The sequence below is a fragment of the Chrysemys picta genome, chromosome 2, assembly GCF_011386835.1.
Source record: "Chrysemys picta bellii isolate R12L10 chromosome 2, ASM1138683v2, whole genome shotgun sequence".
Lineage (NCBI taxonomy): Eukaryota > Metazoa > Chordata > Testudines > Emydidae > Chrysemys > Chrysemys picta.
Genome location: NC_088792.1, coordinates 242,580,428 through 242,604,991, shown reverse-complemented (window position 1 = coordinate 242,604,991; position 24,564 = coordinate 242,580,428). Strand labels below are relative to the sequence as shown.

The window sequence follows — 24,564 nt, the reverse complement described above, 5'->3', positions numbered from 1 at the left end:
TTTGGGAGTAATGGGAAGTAGGAGCACTCTAGCTAATAAAATTCCAGGAATATCACTCTGTGAAGCTTATTATGCCTGCAGGGTCATTGTGAAGCAATGGAGACAGCTACAAGCATGGCTGAGGGCTCTTTTTGTCAGAATATCACCAGGGTGAATCATCATTGGGATTCACAGTCTGTTACCATCCAATTTTTAAATTCTCAGCCATTTTGACTTTATGAATTACATCTGTGCAGAGTACAGCTGCAGTAAGGCATGTATCCATGCCATGCCCAGTGTTCGAGACCACTGTGATATCAAAAGTAACTCAACTAATCACCACTCTTACTCTACAGCTAATTTGCATGCAACTATTTCACTGGTTGTATGAGAGAGACTGCACTGACTATGTGAAATTGGGATAAGCTGCACAGACACACCCAACATCTGGATTCTTGTGAGACCTGATAGTTCTGCTGTGTCAGGCTCCTACATCGGGCAGCTTCTCCTCACAGCTGCAGGTTGGCTGTTGTGTGCAATTTGCTGTGGGGTGGTTGGGGAGTGTGTCCCTTGCTGGAAGGTGAACAAATCCCCTTTGGTTCTGAAAGTGAGGAGGTCTCCCTAGCTGGAGGAGGAGGTTGGGCAGGGGAAAGGGATCTCCCTGGGATGATAGGATAAGGGTAGAAACTGGGCTTCAATCTCCCTTCCATAAAAGCTCTTCAGCTTCTAGCTGGAGCTGGGCAGGGAGAGAGGCAAGCACAGCAAGAACAACTGCCTGGCTCCTCCTCAGTGCAACAGCAGCTTGGCAGCACCTCTGGTCCTCATTTCTGTGCCCCACTGGCTCAGTGGTCAGGTGCAGCGAGAGACTGCCCACTGCATTCCTGTTGTGTTACCAGTGGTGGCTACAAGTGGGCAACGCAGGAAGGATGTTCCTCTTGTAGCCACTGCTGTGGCCACAACAATAGTGGGCACAAACCTGCAGCTTAGTAGTTGTATGAGTGTGAGGCAGCTGATTCAGGCCCAGCCTTAGAGAGGTCTGAAAATGTTAGCAGAGTTGGCCTTCAAAATAATCCCACCCTACCACAACTGCACTGATTCCTGTCCAGTATCATTACCCCATTAGGCACAAGGATAGTCTGAGGTTTTGGGAAGGCTTAAAGCGATGATATTTCCAGACACACCTCAAAGTTAACTGACTTATTTTACACTAAAAGGGAGAGAGGGGAGAATCTTTCGTCTCTCCCCTTGCCAATACATACACCTTGGCTCCTGCTGCTGAAGTGGAGACCAACTCAGTAGTTTGCTCCTTTCATCCCTTTACGTCATTTCAAGGCTATCTACACAAGGAAAAGGGCTGAAAACTTAATTTTTTTAAATGACAATTGAGATGAGACCGGCAGTCTGCCCTCTTAACAAGGGACTCATGCAAGATTCTGTGATCCCCTTCCAGCTCATCTGAGTTGATTTCTTTTAAGTCTGTGAGCAAAGCAGTGTAACTTGGTGGCACAAAATGTGATTTCAAGATGGGAAGGGTCCATACCATTTTCAGTTTCTGGTAACTGCAACACTCTGGGGAAGACAAGTAGTCTTCATTTCTGGCATGATCTGGCTGACATGATCAGATTGTCAGAACTCCACCAGGCCCACTGTTGCCATGAGAAAGGAATAGATGTAGTGATTTAAAATATTAAAAATTGCTGTATCTCTTATAAGCAATGTTTAGCCCTTGGTTTGCTATGCATTAATTACAGGGCCTTCCATTATCTACCTCCAATGGTGGAGACTCTTCTTAAATTGAGAGAGAACCAATGAATGCCTTCATTTGCTTCCAACTATTTGTATTGCATTAATTCCTAATAGTTCATCACATTCCTGTGTATTGGTATGCACAGTAGTAAGCTGTCTATCAGTGCCATATTTGCAAAAACAGTAAATAGAACTACTACAAGTTTTGGTCAGATGCAAATAGATCTGGATAATAATAATTAATGGAGATATCCCATCTCCTAGAACTGGAAGGAACCTTGAAAGGTCATTGAGTCCAGCCCCCTGCCTTCACTAGCAGGACCAAGTACTGATTTTGCCCCAGATCCCCAAGTGGCCCCCTCAAGGATTGAACTCACAATGCTAGGTTTAGCAGGCCAACACTCAAACCACTGAGCTATTCCTCCCTCCTATCTGGATGGGGTATCATCTTTAAATGGCAGTGCTGGTGTTGTCCTCATGAACTGCTTTGGATGCCAGCAGCTATTTTTGTTTGTTAACTAATGGTGATTCTTAGATTACTGTTGCCATGTTCCAAATTAATGGATTTTGAATGTGCCCCAGCGAAAGAAGAACAGTACTGACAGACCGCCTGGTTTGTGCCCTCCACCAACACACCCGTCATACATACAATCGGATGTGTACACTGGATGCACTTTAATAGTTCATTATGTCTGTAGAGATATTACAAGTTTCAGAGATTCCTGTATTTGAAACGGAGATCATCACTAGGATTGATAATCTCTCTACAGATGGTATGAATTTAATCTGCCCAATGCATACACATATGTTCATGTGTACATGCAGACACTTGCACTGTGCAGTTGTAACACAAAACATACGCATTCTGTTGTTTTATTTTTTCAGTACCACACTAGTATAAAAAGAAAAATTGACCCCTAGCATAGCAATGCTATAATTAAGGTTGAAATAACACTCTAATTTTAAACCTCATTTTCAATAGATCTTTCTGTGGGGAAATACTTTTGGGGGCTTTTTTGTAGAAGTTTGAAACATTTAAGACAGTTTGCAATAGGAATCTCTATTGCTCGCTCTCTACCACACAAACAGACACTGTACTTGGTGAATGAAACCGATATGGGCAATGGAATTAAAAGGTGGAGCAAATAAATATTAAAGGCAGAGGGACCTGACTGAAATGGTATTTCTTGGTCTAGCTTGAGACAAGGCTTAAGCAGGCATTCATGAAATAATGGCCCAGAAAAGCACACATATACACAGATTTCCCTCTAAATACGATAGATATATATTTTTGTTCCCACTATTTTGATGATATGGATTAGCTTTTTGGGATTATCTCACAGACAGCACACAATTTCCAGTCTTTTCACTGACAAAAAACTTTCAAAATTGCTCCTGTTGATCTTTCTGACTACATGTAGTAGGCTCCAATAAAAAGGATCCTTCCCTCCTCCCCAAAAGTCATACGACTTCGGTGACCAATAACAACAAACAGATATAGCTTAAAATGTGAAAAGGAAACATGAAAATGTGCTCTGAAATTTTTGCAGACATCATAATATTAATATTTTTCCATGAAAAATTATACCCAAAAAACAATATTAGAAATGTCATAGGATTGCTTCCATTTCACAGATGTTTCAGGGACTTGAAAACAGATACATACCAATGAAACAACATTTTATTGCCAATATTTCACCCAATTCAAGCAAGCAGCAGGGGGCAGAGTTTGCTGCTGAAAAACTTTAAAGCACCAATTTTCAGAATCTGCCTCATAATGTGGCAAACTAACATAGGATTTGCCATACTGTATATTTCCATTTGTCCTTCAAGACCGATGTCCTGCCTCCAGCTGTGGTCAATGCCCGAGGCTTCCAAAGAAGATTAAAACACCTGTGACCTGACTAATTATCTGGCACTGTATATAAAGGACAATATTTTTCTTGGCACATGCAGCAATCTGCTTACACATTAAAGCTTCCATAATTACAAGTGTTATCCTTAGTCATAAAAGTAATTATTTATATAAACTCCTTTAGCACTGACTTTCTTATAGGTTGTATATATTCTGTTGGCCAAATCATTCTTAACTTACCATGCATGTTATCCCTCACTGAAGTCTCATGAAGACGTGCAAATAATATTTGGTGAGTCAGTATTTCCTTTTTACTTGTTATAAATTTAACACCCATTAATTCTATAGAAAGACCCCAAGCTCTCATATTAAGGGACACTGAAAAGGAAGAATTAACCTATGCATTCTAATGTGCATGCTTTAATGTCACATCAGTGTAGTTACTTGCACTGAATGAAATAAAACATATGTATTGACTCCTATGCCACATGTGCCATATTAGGTTGTTTTCTTCTATATGAAACCTGCTGTTGCATTTAAATATGTTTAGGTTAAATTCAATAAATTCCATGAAATAGATAAGAGGTGCACAACAACATTAGATATATCATGTTGCTGTTGCCAGAAAATAAATGGAATACCATGTGGCCAGTAAAAGATCTAGTCAGACAAATGAATGAAAGCTTACTATTTTTACACATGATTTATTTTTCTTTGCTTCAAATTCTGGCTGTCCAGTGAGGGACATACCAATAGAACAGGGAATCATTGGTGGTTCAATAGTCTCTGTGTCCCGCTAAATAAAAATGAAGAGATTCAATAACTTGCTGAGCTCTTGCAGTTAAACGCCCAGATAATAAGGGTCTAATGCTGCTGTCCTTACACAAGCAAATCTCCCTAGTGAAGCCAATAGGTTTCCTTTCAGAAAGAGGTGCAGGATTTGACTCTATTCACATTTTCATTGTGGCTTTGTTTTATTATTCATAGAAATTTTATTTTTTAACAGGATGCCTCTCTTTCCCCACAGCATTGGGTTGAACACTGAAATATGCTGAGTTCCCTTAACTCTCACTGAAGTCCGGCCCGGAGAGTCAGTGAAAGGTGAAGGTACGCAGAACTTTGCAGGGAGCACTTAGTGCTTTGCAGGATCAGATAGTGTCAGATGCTTTAACAAGGCCTGATTCTGCTTCAGTGAAAGTTAACTTCCATTGACAGTAATGGGGCAGGAGCATGTGCCACATTATAGAAGGGGATCTACAGTTTCTGCCCACTGGCCATTCTAGAGTTGCTCTAAAGGAAGGAGCATCTGACGTCACCTATGTATTTTGATCAGAACACTACAAATAATAATAAAGTGTTATCATATTGTAAATACAAACTAAAATTAAACTTAATACCAGAGCTGGTCAAGACTTTTTGTAATTTTGATGAAGATTTTTGTGGCAATTTCTCACAAAAAATATTTTGTGTGTTTTTTTTTTTTACCAGTACATGAAGGGGCCACTCTACTTAGTACTATGCTATTTTAAACTAATTTTGATGCTACTATGTCCCAGCCCTACAAGAACATATGCACATGTCTAATTTTATGCATGTGAATGTCCCGTCAAAGTCAATAGGTGTACTCATACAGATATAGTTAAACACGTACATAATTGTTTGCAGGATCAAGGTCTTAGCCTTGTCCACACTGGTCTGGGTAGCATGGGTCTGCTTCTGCTGTTGTCAATGGGTTTTTTGCCAAGATGTCATGTTTCTTAAATCATAGTTTGTTGGAAAAGTGCTAGGTTCCCTGGACAGAAGAAATAGGCCCAAATGTTGAGGTATTAATTTCTGTGGAGGAAATCTAAGCTTGTGTTCTAGAAAGCTCCCTAGGAATAGTGGTTCTTATCTTTTTGTGCCCCATAACTTTTTCAAAGATTGCCTTTAAACACCTGATGTCTTGTCTGTATTAAGAGAGAAAACCATTTTCATAAATGCTATTTTTTCTATTATTTTTTCTTCTTGCCCTACTGCTCGCTATTTTTCCTAGTGGAATTGTAAGTGGCTTTCATTTGCTCCATAAATTATCATTATCATCAGCTTATAAAAACAATGGAAAAAATCCTGCAGATCTGACCCAGTCCTCATTTAAGTTGCCATAGATTCTATACTTTGAAAGAAGTTTCAAAATTGAATGCACTTTTCACTATTTATGTTGCTTGTACTCTTTGTGTTTCTTGGTTTATTTGTAGCCAGTTTCTTCTCAATTTCTTTTGCTGATTTTCATGTAATAGTACAATACTGCAATGTTTGGACAGTGAATACTGCAGGATAATATGTGAAGACACAAAACAGCCTCTTTAAAAATATATGTTTAAAGGTATATTGTTTAAATTATGTAATTTTTACAAAATTATTATTTTAATAAATATTAAGTTTGGTAAAACCTTTTTAATTTGGGGTAAAGTATATGGCACTGTCCCTTTAATTCAAGTCTTATTACTCACATCACTGTCAGCATTATTATAAATAGTCTTTGGCTTAGATTGTGAGTTAGACTGTGCACCTACTCAGGGCTTCACAGAGAATCAGAACTCCCCTTGTACTCCTGTGTAAGTTAAGTGGACCATGGGTCCACATGCGCAGGGGTAAGCAGAAACTGTGCTCCTTTCTCTTCCTGGACCAGGTGGGTGAAAAGCGCAAGGGAAAGAGTAGAACTTTGGTTCTGCCTCCCTGATATATGGGCTAACACAGGCTGAGTTGGGATAATGTCATCATTAAATGCTTGTATAGGCCAGGAGAAAATTACTACCCTCTGCCCAGAGCAAGGTGGAAGCAGGGAGGGAAATGTGCCTTTCAGGCAGTTCTTTCCCTGCGCTGTTCCTGGTGCATCACATACACATGGCTTGTGGCAGAGCCACACTCTAGCCCTTAGTTATCTGTGTTCCGAGGTGGTGTATCTGTCTGCAAAAAAGCTTCATTTGTCGTTACTTTTTGTAGATCCTTTGCTAGGGTTACCATATTTCTGCAAGCAAAAAAGAGGACGGGAGGAGCCCCGCCCTAGCCCCGCCCCCATCCTGCCCTAGCCCCGCCCCTGCCCCTCCCACTTCCCCCCCTCAGAACCCCTAACCCTCCCCTCGCTCCTTGTCCCCTGACTGCCCCCTCCTGGGACCCCTGCCCCTAACTGCCCCCCAGGACTCCACCCCCTACCTAAGCCTCCCTGCCTCTTGTCCCCTGACTGCCCGCTCCTGACACCCTCCCCCCATCCTAACTGGCCCCCTAGGACCCTACCCCCTACCTATACCCTGACTGCCCCAACCCTTATTCACACCCCCACACCCCAGACAGACCCCTGGGACTCCCACGCCCCATCCAACCACTCTCCACCCCCATACAGCCCCCCCAGAACTCCCGACCCATCTAAACCCCTCTGCTCCCTGTCCCCTGACTGCTCCGATCCCACTCCCCACCCCTGCCACCTGAGAGCCCCGCCCCCAGAACTCCCAAACCCCCCCCGCTCCTTGTCCCCTGACTGCCCCCTCCTGGGACCCCTGCTCCTAACTGCCCTCCAGAACCCCACCCCCTACCTAAGCCTCCCTGTTCCTTGTCCCCTAACTACCCCCTCCTAAGACCCCCCCAACTGCCCTCCAGGACCCTACCCCCTACCTGTACCCTGACTGCCCAAAACCTTATCCACACCCCCACCCCCAGAAAGCCCCCCCGAACTCCTGACCCCCCCGCCGTCTCTTGACTGCCCCCTCCAGAACCTCCCTGCCCCTTCTCCGACCCCATGGCCCCCTTGTTGTTGGCCTTCGCCTAATGTCTCTGTGAACTTGCTCAGGAACGGCCTGAGCCATTCGTCCTGTCCCGGCACGCTGGGCAGCAGTGGGGGAGGAGCTCCAGACTGCCGGAGGCGAATGCAGGGAGGGAGTGAGTGATCTCTGCTGCAGGGGAGGTGGAGGACGTGCTCTCTCTGGCTGTCGGAGTCCCATGTAAGTGGCACCATCAGGCCGGCTGCCCTGTTAGCCGCGCGCGCTCTGCAGGGGGGGGGGAAGTCCGGACATTTACAAATTCCCCCCAGACGCTATTTTTAGCTCAAAAAGCCGGACATGTCCGGGGGAATTAGGGTGACCAGATGTCCCGATTTTATAGGGACAGTCCCGATTTTGGGGTCTTTTTCTTATATAGGCTCCTATTACCTCCCACCCCCATCCCGATTTTTCACACTTGCTGTCTGGTCACCCTAGGGGGAATCCGGACGAATGGTAACCCTACCTTTGCCATAGATTATCCTAAGGGAACATGGTGGTGTGAATAACCTATCAGAAAATATCCTCCATTGTTTGTTATCAGGCATTTTTATGTGTACTTTAGCTACCTAATAAGGAAAAATCACCAACAAATATACAAACAGGAAAACCTGTAAAATTAAAAGCAACAATTTGTTACCAGTCACTGTCTTTAAACAATTCTTTAACAACATCTCCACAATTACCGGGGCTTTGATTTAAATCAAATCCAGTTTGTAGACATTTTGGCTGCAGGTCAGTATCACCAACTTCAAGAGTTTAAAAATCATAAATGAGATCTCCCCAAAATCATGGTGTTGGCTTAAAAATCATGAGTTTCTTTTAAACTAATGAAGGGGTGGGGGAGGATTGTTTGCTTTCTGGTTTCTGAGACTTTAGTGTGCACTTGCTTCAAATTTTAAAGGTTTTTTCGGTAGCCATAAGGGCTAGAAACTTACTTTTTTTTTTTAATAAAAGCTGAGATTCCCAACAACTAGGTGGTCAGGAGGAAGCTAATATGAACACCAAATATCACAAGACTCGTGATAAAATCGCAAGGGTTGACAACACTGCTAGAGTTAGAGTTAAGTTTTGAAGTTCACTGAGGGGGTGTAAAAGGGCGTGAACCAATTGGGGGAATATGAACCAGTTGTTTTGGATTTCAACAGACAAACCAGTTGTCCTGTCAGTCATGAAATTAAATGGGTGTTCTAGGATTACTTCAAAGGTTGGCAGATGAGACATGGAAAGATCATACCTCTGAAAATTGGCTGCTCCACTAAGGAGATCTTTTTACTGAGTCTCTGCCATGTTCACCTCGCACAGAAAGAATATTTTTCATAGCCAGAAAATTGTCGTTAATTATTTGATATAGTAAAAGATACCTTAACATGCTTTTCCAGGTTGTATTTCCCCTGTATCTGCCAATGAGGGTAAGATTTATGTTTCTGTTTGCTCTTATTTCTAATAATTTTTTTCTTTATCTATTAAAGAATTACAAATAATTTCACTCAAATCTTTTCTGTTCTTAATTATTTCATTTCTTACTATCTTATTGTCCTGATGTCCTGTTGGAGCAGAAGAACTATTCCATTGATACATCCATAGAAACCGATAGATCAAAACGGGGTTCAGAACTCCCTATGGGAGAATACTATACAATTGGTTGTCTGCTTTTTCAATGGCCTAGCAGGTTATTAGCGAGGCTCTTGTTTTCAGCCTTTAGTACAGTGGCTTTGCTATATGCACTGCTACAGGTTGGGGACCGACTGACTAAATGGCAGTTCTGCAGAAAAGGATCTGGGGATTACAGTGGACAAGAAGCTGGATATGAGTCAACAGTGTGCCCTTGTTGCCAAGCAGGCTAACGGCATATCGGGCTGCATTAGTAGGAGCATAGCCAGCAGATCAAGGGAAGTTATTACTCCCCTCTATTCAGCACTGGTGAGGCCACATCTGGAGTACTGTGTCCAGTTTTGGCCCCCCCCACTACAGAAAGGATGTGGACAAATTGGAGAGATAGTCCAGCGGAGGGTAACGAAAATTATTAGGGGGCTGGGGCACATGACTTATGAGGAGAGGCTGAGGGAACGGGGCTTATTTAGGCTGCAGAAGAGAAGAGTGAGGGGGAATTTGATAGCAGCCTTCAACTACCTGAAGGGTGTTTCCAAGGACATAAGAACATAAGAAAGGCCGTACCGGGTCAGACCAAAGGTCCATCTAGCCCAGTATCCTGTCTACCGACAGTGGCCAATGCCAGGTGCCCCAGAGGGAGTGAACCTAACAGGCAATGATCAAGTGATCTCTCTCCTGCCATCCATCTCCACCCTCTGACAGACAGAGGCTAGGGACACCATTCCTTACTCGTCCTGGCTAATAGCCATTAATGGACTTAACCACCATGAATTTATCCAGTTCTCTTTTAAACTCTGTTATAGTCCTAGCCTTCACAACCTCCTCAGGTAAGGAGTTCCACAAGTTGACTGTGCGCTGCGTGAAGAAGAACTTCCTTTTATTTGTTTCAAACCTGCTGCCTATTAATTTCACTTGGTGACCCCTAGTTCTTGTATTATGGGAATAAGTAAATAACTTTTCCTTATCCACTTTCTCCACATCACTCATGATTTTATATACCTCTATCATATCCCCCCTTAGTCTCCTCTTTTCCAAGCTGAAGAGTCCTAGCCTCTTTAATCTCTCCTCATATGGGACCCGTTCCAAACCCTTAATCATTTTAGTTGCCCTTTTCTGAACCTTTTCTAGTGCTAGTATAGGATGCAGCTCGGCTGTTCTCAGTGGTGGCAGATGACAGAACAAGGAGCAATGGTCTCAAGTTCCAGTGGGGGAGGTCTAGGTTGGATATTAGGAAAAACTATTTCACTAGGAGAGTGCTGAAGCACTGGAATGGGTTACTTAGGGACAGAGCTGTCCCTTGGGTAGGGCGAATAGGGGCGACTGCTCTGGGCCCCACGCTTTGGGGGGCCCCACGGGCCAGTGCGATTGGCCAGCCACCCCAAGCCCTGCATCACCCTCGGGACGGCCCTGCCTAGGGAGGTGGTGGAATCTCCATTTTTATAGGTTTTTAAGGCCCGGCTTGACAAAGCCCTGGCTGGGATGATTTAGTTGGAGTTGGTCCTACTTTGAGCAGGGGGTTGGACTAGATGACCTCCTGAGGTCTATTCTCATTGGCATACAGGTGATATGCAACAGAGGAAGAGTGAGTGTGAAATGGAAGTCATTACACCCTGATTCTGACTGACTGTGGTATACAATTTTCAAGATCATATGCTATGGCTATCATGCAAGTGAATTTTTTCATTTCTTCCATTATTCTCAGAGAAGTATATTGATTTTCACATTAGAATATACAACATAGTCAATCTTGGAATCAATGTGACAAGTTCTGCAAGCTATGAAATGAAAATAACACAGCAGTATCTTATATGCCTGACCTCAGCCGTGGACATCTGCATGATTCTGATATCAGCAGTTTACTACCAAGAACGGTTTGCAGCAGTAACAGAAAAATGTAAACAGGTTCATATTTCTGCAACTCAGGATGACGGGGCAATGCTTAAATATGTTATGTTGAACCTTTTTTTATGTAGAAATAGTTACCTTGATTTTCTATCCTTAATAAAAGCTCACAAAAAACTGCACAACTATTTAATTATATTGTATTATGAAATTCAAGTTTTTATACATGGAATTCTACAGCTAGGCATTTAAGAGCCAGATTCTGCTAATTTTATTCAAGCAAAATCCAACTGCTTTAGCCTGAGTAAGGAAAGCAGGATCAGGCCAAAATATTTTATTATTGAAAAAAGAGCATCACTCTTATTGGATCTGAAACCACTTGATAAATAGTGGGTTGACACTATAGGCCCCTATTCAGGAAAGCACTTAAAATCCATCCTGATTCAAGCCAACATTTGATTAAGTGCTGTCCTGAATAGGGCTATGATGCTGAATTGGGACTATAATGACTAGATTAAAGCTTTAGAGAAATATCTCTGTTGTTATTAACAAACATTTATGGCACAGATTTTCTTTCAGAAAATCCATGCAAAAGTAGGTCTAGGGAAGGATACCTCAGTGAGGATCTTCCCTCCCTGGAAAACACTACAGACCCTATCCCCAAAACTAGCAGATCCCCCCAGATCTGCTGGAGTCTGGCACCATCCCGGCCACTTTTGGATCCATCAGGGATGGTCTGGACCTGAATAATTATTAAGAAGACTATTGTTGTGAATAATATTAAGCCAGTATTTAACATTTGTGATAGACCCAGGCCAGTTGGGTATAGCAGAAGGCAGATATACTGGCCACTGGATTAACAGTTTTCTGTTCCCTGACTGACCAGAGCAGGGGCTGCTCCAGGTTAATGAGAACACCTGACTCCAATTAACCTGCAAAGAGTCAGGTGAGGCCATTAAGCTAATGTGACCACCTGACTCTAATTAAGGCCCACTGATACTATAAAAAGGGCTCACTCCAGTCAGGCAGAGGAGAGCAAGTGCAGCCGAAGGACTGGTTAATGAAGACACCATCAAGTTATTGATAAGGGAGCCCTAAGGTAAGGGAGAAGCAGGAGAGCTGTGGGGAAGTAGCCCAGGGAAATGTAGCAACTCTGGCAGTGAAAGGTTGGCTGCCAACAGCTGCTACCATTAGGGTCCCTGGGCTGGAACCTGGAGTAGAGGGTGGGCCTGGGTTCCCCCCAACCCACCACTACAGGAATGCTTCCTGGGAGGGGAAGTCAGGCCCCTGTCAGGACAGGAGGCTAAACTGCCCTAAAACAAGCCCTAGGGACAACAGAGACTGTGGGAATTCTCTCACCAACCTCCTTGCTGGCTTATGATGAAAAGGGCTCAGTAGACTGTAACCCTGGCCCTAGAGAGAGAAGGGCTACGTGGAGGGTCACAGAGAGCCACTGAGGCTAGCATATACCGCCTAGAAGCGCAGGACCCACGGGGACAAGGTCAGAGCTCTGCCACACACTATAATTAACACATCAAAATATTAGAACTGCTTGTATTTATTTTACATCCCCCAAAAGTACCAAGACCAACATCTTAAAAATGAATGCCTGAAGTTGGGTTCCTAATCCATATTTAGGCACCTGAAAAGTGGCCTGGATTTTCAAAAGTGAAGAGCACCCCACTGCTCTCATTGAATTCAAAGGCAGAGTTTGGCTGAGGAGTTTTAATGTGGCAGACTCCTTTTGCCAACATTTTTACAAATAAAAGGGTCTGGCTTTTAAAATCTTATTTGAGTCTTACAGTACATAAACTTAACATATTCACTGAATCAAAACAGTAAGGGTAAATAAACTGAAAACCTCTTCCTTTTCTTCCAACCCCCTCTCTCTTTTTTTTTAACCATTTCTCATGTCATGAGATCAGGTGACTCACTAAAATCTGATTATAAAGTATTACGAACTCCCTTACTCGATGTATATAAACTCCCGAGTGTAAGGCAGAAATTCTTGTGGTGAAGTAAAGCGCAGACCTCATCCCAGAATTAGCTACTACAGGCACCACCAATTTATTTTTGAAGACAAGATCCTGCAGTTAGAAGAACATGGCAAGTCTGAACTGGCGTTATCAAGGCAACAATGGTAAGAATAACTTGCCTTAATAGCAAACTAATTGAACTGACCAAGATGGGATCTTTCTTTTTTTTTTTTTGATAAAAGGTGACATAAATCAGTGATCAAACCATATAGAATGATATATTTCTTGCTATTTTAAAGAGGTCTAATCTATTATTTTTATAGCTATACAAGAAGAAAACACCACAATTCAATATTAAAATATAAAACCTAAAGTAGCAATTAAGAATTAAATGAGACATAAATTTGTCTGTCTAGGACCCGACCAGTGGCACAAATTATACCCTATTGCCAATGGAAACTATCAGTCCCCTATTGACATTAAAACCAAGGACATCAAAAAAGATCCAGCTCTGGGGCATCTCCAGATCTCCTGGAATTTGAGCACCTGCAAAGAGATTGTCAACGTTGGACACTCCTTCCATGTGAACTTTGAGGACAAGGATAACCGATCAGGTTAGTGAGCAGAGTTTTTTTTTTTTGTTTGTTTGATTTTAAACATTTTTTTTCTGACCCTTGACTAGAAACAAAGGCAAATGGACTTTCAGCAGCATAAATACCAATTCAAATGTGCTCACTGATTTAGCATGCTATACCATGTGATGATATAACTTTACACTCCATGCAAGATCTGAAATACGTCATTTTAAAATTAGGATTTGTTGGCAAGTGTTCCATTGTTACAAGCAAATTTAAAATTGGCCATATTTACTGGACATTTCCAGGTAGTAAAATATCCACAATCATGACTGTTTTCTGGTGGGTTTCCTATCAACAATTCTCTACTCAGATATGAGTTACAGATTTAGCTTTGCTTTAAAAAGAGACTGTGAGGCACTGTTTGCTTGTTCTGATTTGCAAATACTACTACTATCCCCTGCATGAACCTTCAGACAAGTCATTCTTAGTGTGATGGTTAAGCAAATGCAGACTCTATCTGCCAGTAGGACTGAATACACCTTTCAATGTTAGAAATTTATGTATCGTTGATGGTGGCCTACAACATCACTAACAAGAACATCTAAGCTTAGCTGTAAAATATTATGGGAAAAACTTATATACTAGACTCAGAATATCTTGTACACATTACTGGTTTTTCTTCTTGCGCAGAAAGGCAATTTTAAGATCTAGTATTGTGTCCTCTAGTGGTGGATCCTCTCCTGCCCTAGGAAGGGAATGAACTCAGTGATCGAACAGGTAGTTTCCATCTGTCACTCTTGGAATCCTAATCCTGTATCTAATAAACGGCTGCTACTGTATGTTTTCCTGTCTTTTGTTTCCTCGTTTAAGTAACTAATAGTCTCTGGTCATGTTGAGTTGACATAAATTTTAGGGCTGAATTTGACAGGCATGCTGATTTACTGTAACTAAGCCATAATACGTACATATCAAGATTTTTATTTCGAAGAGCTTCTATGCACACTTATTTTTTTAAATTTACAAATGAAAATTACATGTTAAAATAAACTAATAGATTTAATATTATAATTGTCTACATGTAGTTAGGGAAGTTTGGGGATGTTATGATGCCTGTGCTGGTCTCTGAACTTGATTTTAACAAGTTATTTCATTTCTGTGCAGTGGTGACCGGTGGACCTCTGACTGGAAACTACAGGCTGCATCAGTTTCACTTTCACTGGGGCCAGGCTGATGATCATGGCTCTGAACACACTGTGGATGGAGCAAAATATGCCTCAGAGGTAGAGTCAATGAAACAAAAGTAAAGGTCCCATTTTCAAAGCTTGAGTCATAAATGTCCCCCTCAAAGGATATGCACATGTAAATCCTCATACAACATCTGTATCTATGTTTACTGCTTGGATAGTTACATCTGTTTGCACAAGCAACAACCTGCTCTGCCTGTGCAAAGGGGATTTTGCAGGCGAAAGTTAGGACTTGAAGCCAACATTTTCAAACTTGGTTGCCTGAATTTACTTCACCTAAATCCATATTTAAGCACCAAAAGAGGGCCCAATGCTTCAAACATGTGTGCGCACTCTTGTGAGTAGTCCTATTGGCATTAATGGAGCTAACTACTCACATGCGTAACCCTTTATAGAATCAGAAGCTTGCTGCATTGCAGAGGGCCTGATCACCCCTAGCCACCATTGAAGACAGTGGAAGTTGAAGATATTCAGCACCTTGTAGTATCAATGCTTGTTGCTGGAATGTAGCTTTCTGTTGCTTCTTAAGGAGAATAGCAATGAGAGGGCAAAGCTGGAAGAAAATAATGGAAGGAAAGGTTGTTAACTGAGACTCACTTTTCAAGAAATGAAAGCCACTCTTGAACTGACTGCTTTTGTTTGCTTTTCATTATCAACATACCAAGAACAATTTAGTCAATGTTATTTTTGGCTAATCTTTTAGATTTTAGACCATTATTACATGTGAATCTAATGAGATGGACTGGCGTATTTGTCTGTAATTTAGGCAGTGCCTCTCACAACCAACAGGCTCTTCCTATTAGGAAATTTTCCACCGTTGATGGTGCTAGAACTATCTAATTTATGCAGCCAAGATATGAAAGGGGCCTCCCTTTAGAATGGCTTCCTGCTATAATTAGATAGTGAACTTGGACTGCGTTTAAACAACACTGGAAAAAAAATATGTATTACAGATCAGTTTGCATCAGCCACTTAAAATAGTTTTAAAAAATGAAGCTGTTGCAGTTGAAAAAGCTTAAACATAGCTGGGAAAATCTTTCCCGTTTTTACTTCTTTAAACCACAGTCTTTAAAAATTGTGTGCACTGCATGATAATTTCTGCAATGTGCCCCTGCTTTTAGTGATCTTCCATTGCCATTTTAATAAGCTGTACCGCTTTTGGTGATCTATTGATGGAAAATTCTATACCAATAAAACTAGATTAGACTGCTAAAATTATATAGTTGCTAACTTGAGGAACTTCCAAATGTTTCTAAATATTAATAATTTCTAAAATTTCAGGTGAATTAAGAACCTCAGCATATGATTTCCAGGACTTCCAGATTTCTAAATATATTGTCATGTGTAAGGTGTAACACTCAATAATAAGATACAATAGGCAAAAACATTAGTGTTAAACAAAAGTACCATGCCCTTTTACAGCTGATATGTAAAGGAAAAGCCACTGAAATATCTACTTCTAGTATGTACTGTCCTCTAGATATGCCTGCTCATATCACAGGCATAGGACCTGTAACTGTTAATCACACCACTAACTCTATTGTAATCAATAGGATACTCCTCTGAGTAAGAACCTCCTGTATGACTAAGGGTTGCATCCCAGAAAGTAGTAGTTCCAAGAATAAAATTTAAAGAAAAATAGTAATAATGGCATCCTCAGCAGATAGGGTATTTGGGGGGTACATATATTTATATGCCCACTATATTTTACAGGAAAAGCCTGTAGCTCTGCATCCTTCCATTTAAGGTCACAAGCCTTTAGTTAAAAGCATATGAACAAAGTGCAAAGTGAAGTCAGTGGTGCTCCATGATGGAGCAGTAGTTCATGTGCACACTGCCAATTGCAGCATCAAGCCCTAAGAATGTAGCTTTGGTTTGTCTCTAATGTTGTTGGCTTTAGTAACTGTTTCTCTATCAATTGCTTTTTAGCTTCACCTGGTTCACTGGAATTCAGACAAATATTCAAGTTTTGCTGAGGCTTCAGATAAGCCTGATGGTTTGTCAATCATTGCTGTTTTTCTGAAGGTCAGTTACACAAGATAGTGAAACCCCTTTTTTACCTCTTTTGTTTCCCCTTTTACAAATTGTTGTATTATCCTATCCACAAACCAGAATCCATTCAGTAAAGGAGACTAGACAAAGCAACATCATCTGTATTTAGAGATACACATCTCTGTTGACTTGTCTTAGATTTCAGTAGTCTGATTATTTTTTCAATCTCAAATAGTGAAATGGTCAAGTCATTATTAAACTCCTTTTTATCATGCTACCTCTGTAGGATACAAAACAATTTTATATTGCTGAATCTTTGAATGGATTGTCTCTGGTTTTGTGTGTCAAAATGTTTGGCCTACTCACAATTAATTACTATTGTTTTACTTTAGTTATAAATATCTGACAATAGTTTTTATTGTAAAGTTACACAAGACACATCTAAATTATTGCAGTATATGTTATTGTTTTCCAAAATGTTCCCTTCCAGAGCATGGGAAGACATTGTTGTATTGAAGTGTGTGGCTTAAATTGAACGGAACTAATTCACACAGTTAATCTAAAAAAATAACTGAGCCAATGTTGTATTCAGCTTATATGGGAGAAGGCATCAGAAAACCAAGGTTCTTTTCCCAGCTCTACCACAAACTTTTTATGTCACCTTGACAAAAATATCTAAATCCCTGTGAAAAGGGATACAATCCTACTTAGTAGAGCTAACAGGATTTACTTTGGTCAAATTATCGCCCTTTTGTGTTTCCTTTTCACACAGACTTGTGTGATCAACTTTTACGACATGAACTTTCATGGAAAGTAACTTTCAAAGTCACATGTGCAAGTATTACTGGAAAACAAACATTAAACTCACATGCATAGGCATCCATGCCTGAAGTGCAGAAGCAATATCATGTGACTTATCTGGTCACTCACAACCAATTAACACAGCTTAAATACTGAATACCCAATAAAGAACAGTTCACAAAAAAATAAATTAGCAAAAACATTTTATTGAATACTTTCAAAGAGAATAAATTTGAGGCAATCACAATAACAAGAGGTTATGCTTGTCAGATACATTATTAATTACAGTCTAGATTCTGACACCATTACTCACGTTGAGTAGTAGCTTATTCTACCAAGTAGCTCCACTCATTTCATTGGCACTACTTGGGGAGTAAAGTATTTCTTACTCCACACAAATAAAGGTGTCAGTCTGATTTTATGAATGATTTGCTTAGCTCTAAATCTTAGCTACTTTATAGTGGGGTTGTGAGGCCAAACTAATTTATATTTCTAAACCATATTCAGATCTTGGAGTAGAAGGTTCAATGTTAATATAAATTGTTATGTTTATGATTCAACAGTTTTCTCACTATGTTTCTATTTGCAGGTTGGTCCCCCTAATGAACATGTGCAGGACATTGTGAAGGCATTAGGTTCGATAAAGACTAAGGTAAACATCACTGCATGCTCACAATACTTTAGAGTAGGGAATTGATTTAGAATCTAGTGAGTTCACTCTTGAAATTCTCAGTTGTGCTCCTTACCTTATGCCAGTTTGAAATGTGAGATTGCATTGCATAGCAGTTCCATCTGTATACTTGTTATAGAAATCCAGGGTTCAAGCTGCTCATGTAGGGGCAATATTGAACGTCCAGTTTAAATTGCCTTTCTGAGTCTAGAAGTAGATATACACATGACCTTTATAAAAGTGCAAATGAATAATTTATAGTCTTAATGCTCAGCACTTAAGCTGCCAAGGGCCTCCTGTAAAATGATAAGCGCTCTCAATTCCCATTAATTTAAGTTATTTTAAGTATCTATCTATCCATCCATCCACAGTTTATCTTTAGCACTTTTCACCATATATCCAACTACTGACTGGACTTAGTTTTGCCTCATCTCTACACCCTAACACATACATACATGCTGTCCAAATGTTCAAGTAAAACAGGTTATGAATTTCATATGATGTATTTAAGATATAGGATGCATTTCCCACACAGTATTTACAAAGGGTTATGGGTTTATCCTGGGAGGAATTCAGCAGTCAGGTCCTAAGCAAAGCACTTAAGCATATGAGTAGTCCTGTTAAATTCAACAAGAATAAAACATTAAATATGTGCTTAAGTGCTGGATCAGGATCAGTGTTCAGCACCTTGCAGGTTTGAGCCCATAGGAAAACACCTGTATTTTTAAAATGAACCCTACTTCATTCCAGTGCATAAAATCTCCATTCTTCTCATCTTTTATATAAACAATATCTGACTGATGTATACTCTATCAGTCTCATTAAATGAAATACATTTTCCACAGGGTAAAAAAGCTCAATTTACTAATTTTGACCCATCAACTTTACTTCCTGGATCCTTGGATTACTGGACCTATCCTGGTTCTCTGACTCATCCTCCCCTTTTTGAGAGTGTCACCTGGATTATCTATAAGGAACCAATTACTATCAGTTCAGAGCAGGTATAGTACCACAAAAAAACCAAGACTTTTCTTCACAGACAAACTGGAGAATTGTATAATATTGTGCACTATGATATTTTTTTCTCATTTTCAACATATAAGATAGTGAAAAATACCTTAAGGTTTTTTCTTTTCTTACATTTTTATGCCATTAAACTGTTGTCACCTATCATTCTAGAGGTGGCTGCATGTCAGTATGAATGAAGTCCTTTCTGTGTAAGTTTCACATGATTTTTGTAAAGATCGTTTGAGATAAACACTATGAGATCATTTATTAATAATCCCTTATTAAATGGTAAGGGATCTTGACACCTAGGCCATTTTAATGTACACTTGATAGAAGCTTGGTACAAACAATTTTGGCTAAAAAGCAGTTTTGTAAACCAAATTTGAATTAAACAAGGAAGTTTATCTTAAAGGCACTCTTCTGAGTTTTAACTAATAATTACCAAAATTTTAAAAGTAAAACTTTAAAGGATGTTTGCCACATGGAGGGGGGGTGGTAGGGGAACTCACAAAGTTGTTTTCTTTATCAAACTGATTTATTACACAGATGCATCAATGTCATCACTGAATATTTGATAGATTTTTGTACTTGCCAGTGACAAAGGTGATAAAATGCAATAAGTGGTCAGATCATTCAAGTAGTCATCTAAAAGTATAGCTCCAGATTCATCACTGTGTTACTCAGATTTAATGCTGTCACAATTCCACTGATTGCAGTGGACTCTTTATTTCCATTTGTCAAGGATTGTTTTAATGATGAGATTTTGGATTAAGAGCATGAACAAAAAGTACTAACTATAGAACCAGATTGCTTCTGCTTTTTAATATATGGTATTTAAGTTGGATGCCATGTCCTTTTCCCCTCATTTAGCTGGCCCAATTCCGCAGCCTCATATTGACCAATCATCGGCTTCCCCAGCCATTGAAGGGCAGACAAGTGAGAACCTAATTCCAGGTAATTAAGAATTAGTCAGAAGTGAAAATATTTTCTCAAAACCAATATATTTAAACAAAAGGCCAATAAAAATTCACAAAAATTATTTTAAAAAGTGAATCTCTGGTTAAGATACAATGCTCATATCCTGCCATATGCTATTGCCATTGATTGTAATGTATTTACTGAAATGAATCTGTTTCTTGTGCATTGTGAAGCAAATGCATATTAATGTGTGGCTTTTACCTTAAGTATTTTAAAATTTTGGGAATAATCTTTTTACTACATTTATTAAATAACCTAGATATTGTGATGATAAATAGCAAAATCCTTTGAATAAAATAAGTCAGTGTTCATGCTTAGCTAACTAATCAAAGATTTCATTTAACTATAGTAAATATGTTAATTTTTGCAAAGGAATCAGTTCTGTTAATGCTAAGTTTAGCTATCAGTTGTTTGCACAATAAAAATTAATATTTGTCCTTTTTGCCTTGTAGGTGCTTTATTTTATTATTTGATGATATAAAAGTATTTTGAAACTGAATAGTACTGTAAAAGTGCTAAATATTGCTATTTTCAAGGGAAAACATGTCGTTTGTTTCATTCACTTTCACTTGTCTTATTAGCACAACATGGAAACAGAAAGGTAGTCAGAGATATTTACAGTATGAAGGAGAGCTCTAAGTTTAAGTGTAGATTTAAGTCACATGCTTCTCAGGCTAGTTAAGACTAAATTCATCACAAAGGCCAGATTTTGCTACTTTTACACAAGTACTTTACCCTGCAAACAGCCCCAGTGGAGTCAGTAAAACTACTACAGTAAGACACTGCTCCGCGATAGTAAAGGTAGCAACATGTGGCCCAAACAGGACAGGATGGGACTGTAGAAGGAACAGGGTGATGCTTAGGAATAGATGCCAGATAGCCAGCTGGTGTGAATAGGCATAGCTTCATTAAATTCAGTGGAGTTTTGTCAACTTACACCAACTGTCAATCTTGCTTGCCATAATATTCATAAATAGCCAATCTAGAAAAATATGTACTAAAGAAAATCTTGCTAGTGCTAAAAATAGCCAGAGAATTCAATTTAATCATGGATAGGTTACATTTTGAACTTTCCCCATCAAGAATCTAATTTCTTTTGACTGGTAATTGTGTAATAGAACCATCCACCTTGGAGCATATATGGAACAAGACTGTACTGAATAGGTTTTGCTAAGCCATAACAAACAATTGGCTAAAGACTCACATAATGTCAGCCATTATCTTTTAGAATATTTAAAGCAGACATCAATGTATGTATAGCTACTACTTTAACATTTGTATTCCTTTGTTTCATTACAGCAAAACCAATAAACAGTTGTAACTGCTAACAGGAATCTGTTTCATAGTCTTGTCATCTTCAACAACTTTCTCAAAACATATTCAAATGCAGTATTACTCTAAATACAACTGCTAGATACATCTATATTTACTCCTGAGGGAATTTCTGTGCCAAAAAATAAAAAAATCTATGCACAATATTTTAAAATTCTGCACATTTTATTTGTCAATAAATATGTGGAGGCTCAAGCATGGCAGTGGGGAGCACAGGCCTCTGGCTGCACAGAGGTGGGAGATCACCCTGCAGCCCTCGCCCTGCCCCAGTACACGGACTCAGCAGTGAGGCTGCACCTGACCCTGACACAGTACAAGGGCTGGCCCTGCCCCTCTTAAGGTTGCCAACTGTCTAATGGCACAAACGCAAACACTCTTGCCCCGCTCCCAGCCCTCAAGGCCACACCCCTACCCCACCCCTTTTCAAAGGCCATGTCCCCCCTCACTCCATCCCCCCTCCCTCCATTGCTCAGGCTGGGGTGGGGGGTTGGAGTGTGGGAGGGAGTTTGGGTGGAGGAGGGGGCTCAGGGTGTGGGCTCTGGCAGGGAGTTTAGTTGCCAGCTGTGGGCTTTGGGCTGGGGCAGGAGGTTGGGGTGTGGAGAGGGTGGGGATTCTGGGAGGGAGTTTAGGTGAGGGCTCTGGGACAGAGGTTGGGGTGTGGGAGTGGGTGAGGGGTGCAGGTTTCAGAAGAGAGTTTGGGTGCCAGGTGCAGGATCTGGGCTGGGGCAGGGGGTTGGAGTGTGGGAGGGGGTGCAGGCTCTGGGAGGAAGTTTGGGTGCAGGAGGGGGTTTGGGGTGTGGGCTCTGGGAGGGAGTTTGGGTGCAGGGAGTGGGCTCTGGGCTGGGGCAGAGAGTTGGGATGTGGGAGGGGGTGAGGGCTCTGGGAGGGAGTTTGGGTGCCAGCTCTAGGCTGGGGCTTGGGATACAGGGAGGGGTGCAGGCTCTGGCCAGGCGGCGCTTACCTTGGGCAGCTCCTGAAAGCAACCAGCACATCACTCTAACAGCAGCTCCCAGGTGGGGGGACCAGAGGGGTCGCCACACGCTGCCCATGCCCACAGGCCCTGATGATCAAAACAACAAGAAGGAGCATTGCCTGTGGACAGGCACCTAGCTACAAAAATGTTACCCTTCAACTTAGACCTTAGGAGATAAGAACTGCCCTTTTCTAACAGTCATAAAACAAAAAGCATGTCTGCCTCCCCATAACAAACCCCCTTTCCACCAAACCTAATAATAGCAGTTGCCTGATACAGAAAACATATCTAAAATTAATAATCCTCTTGAGATGTAGATGTTTATACTCATCAGCAACATTCTTCATGCTTTTGTCCTGCAAGAAAACACATGATTAACTGGCATGCAGTCAGATCGTTCTATGACCTTCATTAGCAGCACCAAATGCTACTAACTTTTCACTAACTGCTGTAAATGAAACAAAGAGATTATGGAGCTTAGGTTTCTGGCTACAAACCTGAATAAACAACAACAAAGTGGCTTAGTGAGTGTTACTGAAAACACACTATGTGTCACTGCCTCCGAGAAATAACTATTTAATTCAATAAACAGCTGTGAACTGCACATAGATCAGAGATGAAGGTAAATTTCTTATTTTATTTTCAGCATGGGTGCTGCAGTAAGAGATCTTCCATTGACTGTTCCTGTCTGAACTAAGAAAGTAGCTCTGCTGTTCGGTTACTTTGTCATTCACCAACAACTTCAACATCACCCTAGCTAGACCTGACCTCCAAGAACAGTGTTCACTTGACCTTAAGACCAGAAAGGCTCTTCCTCTAAGCTTTCTTTTGTCATATGAATTCTATGTCTTCTGAGAAAAAGAAAGCACTGCTAGCTCTGTTCTCAACCTGCATGTCAAACACTATAGCATATAATGCCCTCCATTTCTATCTACATTTTTTTTTCAGTCAAAGGTCATTTTAGCTTACCCCTCTTCAATTCTCCCAAAATAAATCTGCTTGTTTAACAGAATAAATAAAACTGGAAAGGCCATTATATTAACTATATTACCTACCTGATCCTTTTGGGAAGGGATTGTACTCATGATCGTAAAACAACTTTGTGGTGTTTATTATATTTTATAAATGCACAAAGGGATTGTGCTGGGTGTACATTTTAGAAAACCAAAAATCCAGTAAATAACCCTAATTACCATCCATTTTCCTGAAATAAACATGACTACCTTCTTAGACACTCAATGTGGATCAGAGCCATGGAGTTTGCACCTGGATTTGGATCACAATTTAAACTTTCCCAAAATGTGGGTGTATTTGGATTTGTAATTCAGGCTCGTGGTAGAGAGATGCCCAAGCTGTAAAGTTTGGATATATATCTAGATCCTAAAGTTTGGCTCTGATCCTGCAACTGGATCCATGTGGGTGAACCTTTACATCAAGATAGAGTTCTATGGAAGTCACAGATGTTCTACATAAGTGTAAAGGTCCATTCAGAGGGATCCAGTTACAGTCTGGGGACCTATGTGTGTCTATATGTGGTGATAAGCAGGGGACAAATTCAAGCCACTGTTCACTTCAGGCCCATTTCTAACATAAATCACAGTATCTTGTCTTTTCTTGTTTTTATTCTTCTGGAGAGGGACATGAATAAGTGTTCGCATCACACTCCCAGTCAGTAACTGGCCTGAGCCAGGAAAGCTAATAATCCAACCAGTGGACCAAATTCAGTGATGAATCCTGGTCATGTGCTGCCTGAGGCACACTGTGCATACACTAAGAAGAAGATTCTTCCGGTGAATTCTTCCAAAAGAAAACTGATGGAAAATACCAAATGGGACTACATATGAAAACCAAAGGAACTAGTGATGACAACCAAAAATGACACAGAAAAATGCTTATAGCACATGGTCTCATAAAATGTAAAGCAGACTAAATCAGCTTGATAATGTAATCCACCTGACAATTGGCAAACCACTCTGTCTCAATACCTCAATCACCAGTGACATAGCAATCTGTTATCTTTACAGTAAAGGAAGAAAGCAATGTACAGAAACCAGGGATCATATTCTGAGACATAAAATTAACATAATAAGATGTATAAAGATATATTTTACAGTCATATAATATACAACCCCAAGACTGCTGATACTTGAAGGAGAGTAAAAACACATTAAGCATGGATTACAAA

At 40.5% G+C, this 24,564-nt stretch overlaps 1 protein-coding gene across 4 annotated transcripts; it reads left to right on the top strand.

Annotated features, from left to right (window-relative positions):
• The first annotated feature begins 7,489 nt into the window (after positions 1-7,489).
• Positions 7,490-21,552, top strand: LOC101938654 (carbonic anhydrase 1). 4 transcript variants are annotated; one of them, XM_065585849.1, is made up of 9 exons: positions 7,490-7,554; positions 12,753-12,967; positions 13,220-13,417; positions 14,543-14,661; positions 16,555-16,650; positions 18,008-18,070; positions 18,934-19,089; positions 19,967-20,050; positions 21,374-21,552. In XM_065585849.1, exons 2-8 carry the CDS (start codon positions 12,931-12,933, stop codon positions 20,042-20,044), a joined length of 747 nt encoding a protein of 248 aa, XP_065441921.1. In that variant the 5' UTR covers positions 7,490-7,554; positions 12,753-12,930; the 3' UTR covers positions 20,045-20,050; positions 21,374-21,552. The 4 variants fall into 4 exon arrangements, with proteins under 4 accessions (XP_065441921.1, XP_065441920.1, XP_065441923.1 ...); XM_065585848.1 differs by lacking the exon at positions 21,374-21,552 and having other exon boundaries at positions 19,967-20,061; XM_065585851.1 differs by lacking the exon at positions 7,490-7,554 and having other exon boundaries at positions 12,803-12,967; positions 13,127-13,417.
• Positions 21,553-24,564: the final 3,012 nt, after the last annotated feature.